This window comes from Myotis davidii, unplaced genomic scaffold (assembly GCF_000327345.1).
Source record: "Myotis davidii unplaced genomic scaffold, ASM32734v1 scaffold88, whole genome shotgun sequence".
NCBI lineage: Eukaryota > Metazoa > Chordata > Mammalia > Chiroptera > Vespertilionidae > Myotis > Myotis davidii.
The window spans coordinates 6,180,792-6,189,879 of NW_006300377.1; the positions used below are offsets into that span (position 1 = coordinate 6,180,792).

General features: G+C 59.4%; 1 protein-coding gene across 1 annotated transcript in view; it reads left to right on the top strand.

Annotated features, from left to right (window-relative positions):
- The window catches only part of COL16A1 (collagen type XVI alpha 1), a 59,944-nt gene that overhangs the window by 5,905 nt on the left and 44,951 nt on the right, over positions 1-9,088 (top strand). Inside the window, exons 5-22 of the mRNA XM_015572783.1 lie at positions 350-473; positions 751-1,017; positions 1,661-1,741; positions 1,915-2,040; positions 2,802-2,855; positions 3,151-3,177; positions 3,720-3,755; positions 4,761-4,787; positions 5,659-5,721; positions 6,005-6,046; positions 6,170-6,214; positions 6,308-6,343; positions 6,925-6,987; positions 7,303-7,347; positions 7,430-7,525; positions 7,671-7,709; positions 8,528-8,572; positions 8,715-8,750. Of these exons, the coding sequence (XP_015428269.1) occupies positions 350-473; positions 751-1,017; positions 1,661-1,741; positions 1,915-2,040; positions 2,802-2,855; positions 3,151-3,177; positions 3,720-3,755; positions 4,761-4,787; positions 5,659-5,721; positions 6,005-6,046; positions 6,170-6,214; positions 6,308-6,343; positions 6,925-6,987; positions 7,303-7,347; positions 7,430-7,525; positions 7,671-7,709; positions 8,528-8,572; positions 8,715-8,750 (1,252 nt within the window). The remainder of the gene's footprint in view (positions 1-349; positions 474-750; positions 1,018-1,660; positions 1,742-1,914; positions 2,041-2,801; positions 2,856-3,150; positions 3,178-3,719; positions 3,756-4,760; positions 4,788-5,658; positions 5,722-6,004; positions 6,047-6,169; positions 6,215-6,307; positions 6,344-6,924; positions 6,988-7,302; positions 7,348-7,429; positions 7,526-7,670; positions 7,710-8,527; positions 8,573-8,714; positions 8,751-9,088) is intronic.

Genomic DNA, 9,088 nt, shown 5'->3' on the forward strand with positions numbered 1-9,088 from the left:
CCTGAATTCCTTGGAAGCACTTGCCACTATTGTAATGAGATGGTGAAATAGTCTTTCTGGGGATTCTTTGTTTATGGTCTGCTCCCCCCATCACCTCCCACCCCATCAGGCTTGAAAGCTCCATGAGGGTAGATACCTCCTCTGTGTTCCCACTACTGTCATTTCTAGCAGCCAGACCCACACCTGGCACATAGTAGGCACTCAAGAAATGTCTGTAAATGAATGGGTGTGTATTTGAAAGTGTGAGCCTGCAGGTATCTTGTGTAGGTTCAACAGTCCCCAGGGCCCAGGGTGGGCAGTAGGTGGTCTCTCCCCTGAGCCTTGGGCACCCTCCCTCCTCTGTCCCCAGCCGAGTATTCCCTCGGGGCCTCCCCGATGAGTTCACCCTGGTGCTGACGCTATTGCTGAAGAAACACACCCACCAGAACACGTGGTATTTGTTTCAAGTGACCGATGGAGAGGGGTACCCGCAGGTGAGCCCCACTCCTACACCTATTGCTCTTGGGGCTGAGAGCAGCACTAGTCCAGCCCAGCTCTGTCCCAGGTGGGGATGTCTGGGGCCTCCCCGCTATGCCCCAGTGCCCACCCTCAAGGCCACCCCCACCCCGCCAGGACCTCTTTCCATCTGTGACCCCAGCCAGTGTTCTTCCCTTTCTGGGCCTCAGTTTCCCCTCCTGTGAAATGAACTGTGCCATGCTGTGGTCCCAGGGCTCTGATCCTCTGCCCTGCGTCTTTCCCAATTCCCCCCAGATTTCCCTGGAAGTGAACAGCCAAGAGCAGAGCCTGGAACTGCGGGCCCTGGGCCCCGACGGCGACTTTGTGTCCTGCACCTTCTCGGTGCCCCAGCTCTTTGACCTGCGTTGGCACAAGCTACAGCTGAGCGTGGCGGAACGCGTGGCCTCCGTGCATGTGGACTGCACCTCGGCCTCCTCCCAGCCTCTGGGGCCCCGGCGACCCGTGCGGCCTGTGGGTCATGTTTTTCTGGGCTTGGATGCTGAGCAGGCCAAGCCCGTCTCGGTGAGTGCGAGGTGGGGCTCTGGCCCCTGCTCCCGCTTTCTGGGAGCCTGAGCGAGCTCCCTGGAATCTGTTTCTCACCAGGTCCTTCCCTTGCTCAGAATCCTGGCTTGGCTCCCCACTGCCCCCCGGATGCAGCCTAAACACAGTCACCTGGCATTCAAGGCCCTTCCGATCTGGTCCTTACAGATGTGCGCAGCGGCGGCTTCCTTGACCTCTCTCCTTGCAGCTCGGTTCTTCTCGATTCCATCCTGGCCGTCCTCTCACCTAGGACTTTCACACCTCCATGCCTTTGCCTGTGCTGTTGGCTCCACCTGCAATGCTTTTCCTTGCATGCCCGTCTGCTAGCGGTCTACTGGTCCTGCATGCCCATCTGCTGACCATCTACTGGTCCTGCATGCCCAGCTGGAATGGAGTCTCCTCCTCCCCGTTTCTCTGGGCCAACGTGAACATTTCTCCCTCCTCTCCCTCTTCCCTGCACACGCAGTGTCGTTTCCTTTTGGTGACAGCGATATTCCTGATGGTCTCCCAGGCCAGACTAGAAACGCTCTGAGGCCAAATCCTAGGGCGGAGCCTTCTCCGTGCCTCACTGGGGACCAGGACTAGCTGCTCAAATGGAGTGACGCTGACTGTGTGTCCCCTGCAGTTTGACCTTCAGCAGGCACACATCTACTGCGACCCCGAGCTGGTGCTGGAGGAGGGCTGCTGTGAGATTTTACCGGGAGGGGTGAGTGGCCCGGCCCCAGCACAGCAGAGGGAGGGGGTGAGGGGTACCGCGCAGGGGGACAGTGTGCTGGAGGTGGGTGATGAGGAGGAGATGCCTAGAAATCTTAAGATGAGTGGGTGAAGGGTGGTGTCAGCCTTCTGTCCTGAACTCAGCCCTTCCCTCACACTGGGCAGTGCCCTCCAGAGACCTCCAAAGCCCGCCGGGACACCCAGAGCAATGAGCTCATCGAGATCAACCCACAGACGGAGGGCAAGGTCTACACTCGCTGCTTCTGCCTGGAGGAACCTCAAAGGAGCAAGGTGGGTGGGCAGGGCAGGCAGACATGGGCCCAGCAGACATAGGGAGACCACTTCTCAGCCAACCTGACTGCGGTCTGCCCCAGGGTCAGTTGTACCTGGGGTGGGGAGGCCCCTGGAGGTCTGCCTGTGTGTGTACCATTCCTATAGGGTTCAGGGAGGCAGAGAGACGGCCCGTGGGGTGACCCTGTGCCTGCCTGCCTATTGTCATTGAGCTGTGCCCATCTAGCTCTGGCACTACCCAGACCCTCATTGATGCCACCCCAGGCCCTCCTGGTGAGGGCAGGATTGAGGTCTGTAACCAAAGGCAGTTTCCAGGACAGGGATACCTGAGGCCAGAGGCCAGACCACACTGCTTCCCTTGGGGTTTGCTCACTCTCCTGGGCCCAGCCCCAGGCAAGGCCAGGCTGGTTCTGCACCCAGCATCCTGGCCAGCTGTCCTGCTCATTCGCAGGTTCTCTAGGGGGAGCCTGGAAGCCCAGTTCCTCTCTTAGCCCCACCCACCGACTGGGCAACCTCCCTGCCCACTGGGCATCATGCCCAGCCTTTGGCTGCAGGAACACAGGATCTCATTGATTCACGGTCTCGCTTTCTCCGACATCACGTGGGTGGGGGGAAAGGAAGGGGTCAGTGGGGTGTCAGGGGCTTGAACAGGCTCTTGATGCCCTGGGAGGTGCCAGATGTCACCTGTCTGAGTACCCCTTTCCAGCATGGGCCCCAGACTTGCCCCTCCTCAACAGCTCCCCTTCACTCTGTCTGCCCAGGTGGATGCCCAGCTGACGGGAAGAATCAGCCAGAAGGCAGAAAGGGGAACGAAGGTAGAGATGGTGGGTGGGGGGAGGAGCCCACGGTACCCTCAGTCTGCCCTCCATGCCCTCTGTGCCCTCTTGCATAAGAGACTCTGCTCCCACACTCTTCCCACCTGCCCCCTTTGGACAGAGCTAAGCCACATGGGTGCCAGCTCTGAGAAGGAAGGATGAATGGGAGTGAGGCAGACACAGTACCTGGCACTACTGAGGGCACCTGCTCCTGGTGGTTCTTGGGCAGGGGTGTTAGAAGCAGTGCCTCATCCCCTCCAATCCCTGCCCACCCCCATGCCCTCCCTCTTCCCAGGCCCATCAGGAGACAGCCCCCGATGAGGTAAGCCTCCCATCTAGACTGGCAAAAAGAGCTCGGTTGAAGAGGTGCCAGCATGAACCCTTTGGACAAGGCTTTGGGGCACTGCAGCCTGGGCATGGGGGTGTGGGAGACTACACAGCTCCCAGCATTCCTTGGGGGATCAGTGCTGGGTCATGTCTGTCTGCTGCCTTTCCTTGGGGGTGGGGTTTAGTCCTGGATACTCCTGCTGAGTTGGCAGCACGTGGCCACGGGCATCATGGGGAGAGCCCAGGCCTTGGCCATGGGACCCCAGATTATAGCCCTCATTCTGCTCTGACAAGCTGTGTGACCCAGGGTCCACTGCTATTCCTCTCTGGGCTTCAGTTTCATCATCTGAGAAATGCCTGGCTCTGGGTGGGTAGGAATTAAGGGGCAAGACTTGTTGGATATGGTTCCTATCTTTATGCTCCCTCAGACTTCGCCCAGAACATACATGATGTTCTGTGTGCTTGGTGCGTGTGTGGGGATGCATGGGTGGTCCTGAGCTCTCAGGGCTGACCTCCTGGCCTGTTCTTCCCTTTCAGTGCCCACCCTGTGTCCATGGTGCCCGGGAAAGCAATGTGAGTGAGCAGGAGATGTGCAGCGTGGGGCGGGCACTGGCTGGGAGTGAGCGCTGCTCAGAGGTTTGCTTGGCAGCTCCCTGCTTAAGGACAAGGGGTCTTTGTGCACTTTCTCACTCCCTCTCTGCCCAGCTCCCCGAGCCGGGCTTGACCCCACCCCCATCCTCACCAGCCAGGCTGCATGGAAGGCAGCCTCGCGCCCTGTCATCTGGGCCATGTATTGGGAGCCAGTGCAATGGGGACCGGGTGGTGGCCGGAGGATCAAGGCCTTGGCTGCAGATCCCAGCTTTGCACTCCCCCACCCCCACCCCCAGGACTCAGGCCTGCTTTGCTTGAGGGCCCCCACATGGTCTTGGAGGATGAGAGAAGGGGAAGGACTCAGAGTGACACAGCCCAGCACTGGCCCCCCCAAACACACGCTGGCTCAAGGCCTCCCCTCCTCGCCCTCTCTAGCTGGCCCTGCCCACCCTCCCTCTGGGGTCCAGAAGGACAAGGGAGAGGGACTCAGTGCAAGCCCAGCTGGTCCCCAACTGTGCCCTCCCGTGAGCAGCGTGCGTCCCCACTTCCCCAAGGCCTGATATTCTGAGGTGACAAGTCACATTGGTCCACAAAGGCTACAAGTCCTGCTCCCCTCAGCTCCAAACCCCCTGCCCTTGGAAGTGCCTCCTTTTCCATCTAGTCCCCAACCAAATCTGGTAAGGCTGCAGTCCCCAGCTATACAGGGTTATCATGGCAACCAAGCAGCCATGTTATCCTAGCAACCGCGGGTCGGAGCTAGCCAAAGCCAGGCAGGTTTGGAGAGCGTGGGTTGGACCCCTGTGTTAGTTCGACAGCCTTAGGATACCAAGTCAGCCGGCTGGTTGCCTGGGAGACAGATCAGGGACTGGGATTCAGCGTGTTGTTCCTGTCACCACGCTGTGTGACCCTGGCTAAATGGATTGTCCTCTCTGGGCCCGGTTTCTTCTCCCTATCTGGGGTGTAATGCTCTCTCCTCTGTCCCCTCAGGTCACAACGGGTCCCTCTGGCCTCCAGGTAAGTTCCAGATGGAGAGCAGGACACTCCTGCCCCCTTCGGAGATCCCAGCACATCCCACAGCATGTCACCTCGGGGCTGCGTTCCTGTCAGGGCTACCTGAGCCTGTACGTGTGTGTGGGGACTAGACACGTGCGTGTCGGAAGGAGTGAAGGTTGGGTGTGTATAAGGGTGTTAAGAACTGCCCTTTTCAGAGGCCCCACTGCACATCGGGCCGTGGGCCACACATGTGCACATCCATGACCTTCCCGAATCCTGATGGGGTAGGCCGCATGCATACAAGTGTGAGCTTGTGCGCTTGTGCATACCTGTGAGTATGTAATAGCTCTTGGGGCCACCCTCATGTGGGTGCTGACTGAGTGCTAGGCCCGGTGCCAAGCACTCTACCTGCAGCATGAACACCTGGCACCACACGTTGAGATAGTTGCTGACATGGGCCCCATTTTATTGATGAAGAAACTGAGGCTCAGAGAGGTCACATGACTTGAGTCACGTACTAAAGCAGTAGGAGCAGGAATTGAACTCAGGCAGCCTGACACTCATCTCCGTGGGTTTCTGCTGCTCCATGTTTGCATCCATGCACATGTCCCTGTGTCCCTGAGTGCTGTGTGTGAGCTAGTGTGCGTAGGCAGGGGTGTGGGGGAGGGATACCCTCTGCGTGAGACTATAGATTTGCCAGCTAGAGCCTCTTGGCCTGGGAGGGACGTGTGGTTGAATGCATATGGACTCCATGTGTTGTGTGTGTGGTGGGGGTTGGGTGGGGCTGTGCTCATTTACACACCCTTGTGGGGTGGATGGTGGAGAAGACCAGATTAGGGAGGCTCCCATGTGCCCCCTCTGGTCCCAGCACCCATTTTGGTCTCATCCACAGGGAGGGAAAGGTGAGCAGGGCCCGCCTGGCCCATCAGGCCTCAAGGGAGAGAAGGGAGCCCGGGTAAGTGCCCCAGCCGTGCCTGCTGCAGGACCCTTCCCAGCCGTGCCCGGGGGGTGGGGGTGGGCTGGGATGTGAGCCATCATCCCCGTCATCTCAGCTGGAAGCCTGCAGCCTGGCCCAAATGAGGGATGAGGGCCAGGAGCTGTCTAGGGGTTAGTGTGGAAATCTCTATTTTCTAGGGGCACCTAGGACTGTGGGATTCCTGGGCCCATCCTCTTCAAATCAGGTCTGGGGAGACTCTCCTAGGGGGTCCCACCCCTGATCCCTTGCTCCCTACCCCCAGGGCAATGACTGTGTCCGAATCTCCCCGGATGCCCCGCTTCAGGTAAGAGCTGGAGGTCTGGCCTGCTTTAGCGCCCTGTGGGGTTAGCCTTGGGGAAGGGGCTGTGCCCTTGGTAGCCCATGGGGGGATCCTGGGCTCCTCTCAACACCTTGTCTCCCTGCTCAGTGTTCAGAAGGCCCGAAGGGAGAGAAGGGGGAGTCAGGAGCCCTGGTGAGTGTGGAACCAGGGCTGGGGCAGGGGCAGTGGGGCCCTAGCCTTCCTCTCCTTTATCACCCCTTCTTTTGTGTCCCCAACTCACCTCAGGGACCCTCAGGACCCCCGGGCTCCACAGGCCAGAAGGTAACGGGTCTGGATTTGAAGGGGTGGGTGGCAGGGAGATCTGTGGGCTCTGCAGACATGAGGAGGGAGGTGACATCAGGCACAGAGTTGGCAGTACCCGCCAACACTCCCAGTCATCCCACCATGTCCAAATTTCCACCAAGACCTAGAGCAGCGGTTCTCAACCTGTGGGTCGCGACCCCTTTGGGGTCAAACGACCCTTTCACAGGGCTCGCCTAAGACCATCGGAAAACACATATATAATTACATATTGTATTGTGATTAATCACTATGCTTTAATTATGTTCAATTTGTAACAATGAAATTGGGGGTCACCACAACATGAGGAACTGTATTAAAGGGTCGCGGCATTAGGAAGGTTGAGAACCACTGGCCTAGAGGGAAATGCCACCGGCCCCAGAGTGAGCTGTCTGGCTGGTCTGGGAGTTCTTGTCTACCCTCCTGTGGGGACGAGGCCCTTTCATCTCAGGGGCAGCAGAGACCTGGGCCTCAAAGGGAATTGTCTCTCCCCTGGATGGAGCTGCCCTGGTTCTTCCAGGCTCTGCCCTCAGCCCCAGTCACTTTGTCTCTACCTTTTCCAGGGCCAGAAAGGCGAGAGGGGAGACGGAGGCATCAAGGGCTCCATGGGGAAGCCAGGCCGAGATGTATGTATGGCTCCCAGCCCCTCCCCACCACAGCCCCATGTCCCCAGCCTGGGAGTCTGGAATGCTAGAATTTAACCATCAGAATCCACCCCGAGACCCTCACTCAGACAGAACAGGCCTGGGAGGGGCAGGTTGTGGCTGAGGAGTCACAGCCGGGAGGGGGCCTCCTGACTCCAGGCCTAAGAGCCCCGATCTCCAATACCCTGAGGCTGACTGATGACCTTGGGGCGCTGGGTGGAGTCTGGCTGGGTGAGGGACAGTGGGGTGGGCAGTGGGTCTGGGCCAAGCCTTGGCCGCTCTTACACCCACCCACAGGGCCGGCCGGGAGAGATCTGTGTCATGGGGCCCAAAGGACAGAAGGTGAGCTGGGGGTGTCTGTGGGGTGGAGAGTGGTGCTGAGCCGAGCCGGCAGCTCTCTCACACCCACATAACTCCTGACCAGGGAGACCCTGGCTTTGTCGGGCCTGAGGGGCTGGCAGGAGAGCCCGGGCCACCTGGCCTGCCTGGGCCCCCTGGTATAGGACTTCCTGGGATCCCGGTGAGTACTGCTTGCCTCTCCTTTCTTCTGAGACCCTTCTCCTGCCTGGCCAGTGGTGGGGGGCCAGACCCAGGGTCCTGCTGGGGGAGGGGCTAGAGTAGATCTCTCTGTAATGTGAGGCCCCTGGCACTGCTTCTGCCCTCAGGGGGACCCGGGTGGCCCAGCTGGTCCCAAAGGAGACAAGGTAAGCACAGGCTAGAGCATGGGCGCATGAGGGAGTCCCCTGCTTGGCGGGAGGAGAGAGAATGGGGCTGGGGGAAGCTGGGGTGATGGACATGTGGGGGGAGCGGGGCCAGGCATCCATCTGAGGAGGCTGGGCTCTCTGCTCAGCCAGGCCCCTCGGTGGGGAGTGTCTCCCTCCCAGTGCTCGCCGACCTGGGAGCCTTGGCCTGGGTTCCAGACACCGGGAATGGCAGTCCTAAGTCTAGTGATGACCAGAGGGGCCTTGATTGGAGGGCCCACGCTCATTTTAGGGCAGTGGTTCTCAACCTTCTGGCTGTCAAATACAGTTCCTCCTGTTGTGACCCAACCATAAAATTATTTTCGTTGCTACTTCATAACTGTAATGTTGCTACTGTTATGAATCGTAATGTAAATATCTGATGTGCAGGATGGTCTTAGGCGACCCCTGTGAAAGGGTCGTTCAACCGCCAAAGGGGCCGCTGTTTTAGGGCCTTGTGCCTCAGTGAGCAAGAAGCCCTGAAATGGTGGTCTGTCTGTCTGCCGTGGTTCCTCTGGGGTCATCCAGATCACGTTCCTACCTACTACCCTGGGAAGGGTACCTAGAGGCCTCAGGACGCCCTTCCTTTGCAACCAGAGGGCTTGCATTAGACAGACATGAGGACAGGCAGCAGAGGGGGGTCTCTGCTGACCGAACAGACCAGGAGGCGACGGGAGATTTGACAGATTCTCCTGCCACCAGAGAGGGGGCTGCATGGGGACGGGGTGACGGGCTGAGGTCACAGCCAGGAGCCTCCCCCTTCACCCTTCTTTTGACCACAGGGCAGCTCCGGGGTGCCGGGCAAGGAAGGTCCTGGCGGGAAGCCTGTGAGTGACCCCCAATTCGGTGGGGGCGGGGGGAGCACTGCCCACTATGTCCAAGCCTGCCCCACCAAGGCTCCAGAGGTGGGGCTAGGTCCCCGGGCCCTGTCGTGATGCACCAGCCCTAATGCCACTGCTTCTCCTACAGGGGAAGCCAGGGGTGCCGGGGCTGAAGGGAGAGAAGGTGAGTCCTCAGCCGCGTTGCCCAGGTTGGGGTGGGAGTGGGAGCCCCTCTCTAGAGGTGACACTAAGCACCAGGGCCCTGTGACCAAGGGTGCTGACCTTCCTCAGTGGACCCCCGCCCCCTCTTTGTAACTACAGTGTGCGAATGTGACTGCCAAACACAGAGCCTGGCTGGGGGGTTTCACCGCTGGGCTCAAGGCCCGCCGCAGCCACTCATGATTTCTGACCGTGGCCAGTTCCCACTTCTGTAAACGGGGCACGAGGCTTTCTGATGGCCGCTGTGAGGACGCAGTTTTGCGATGTCCAGGAATCAGTTGAATGAATGAGTCAGCTGAACAG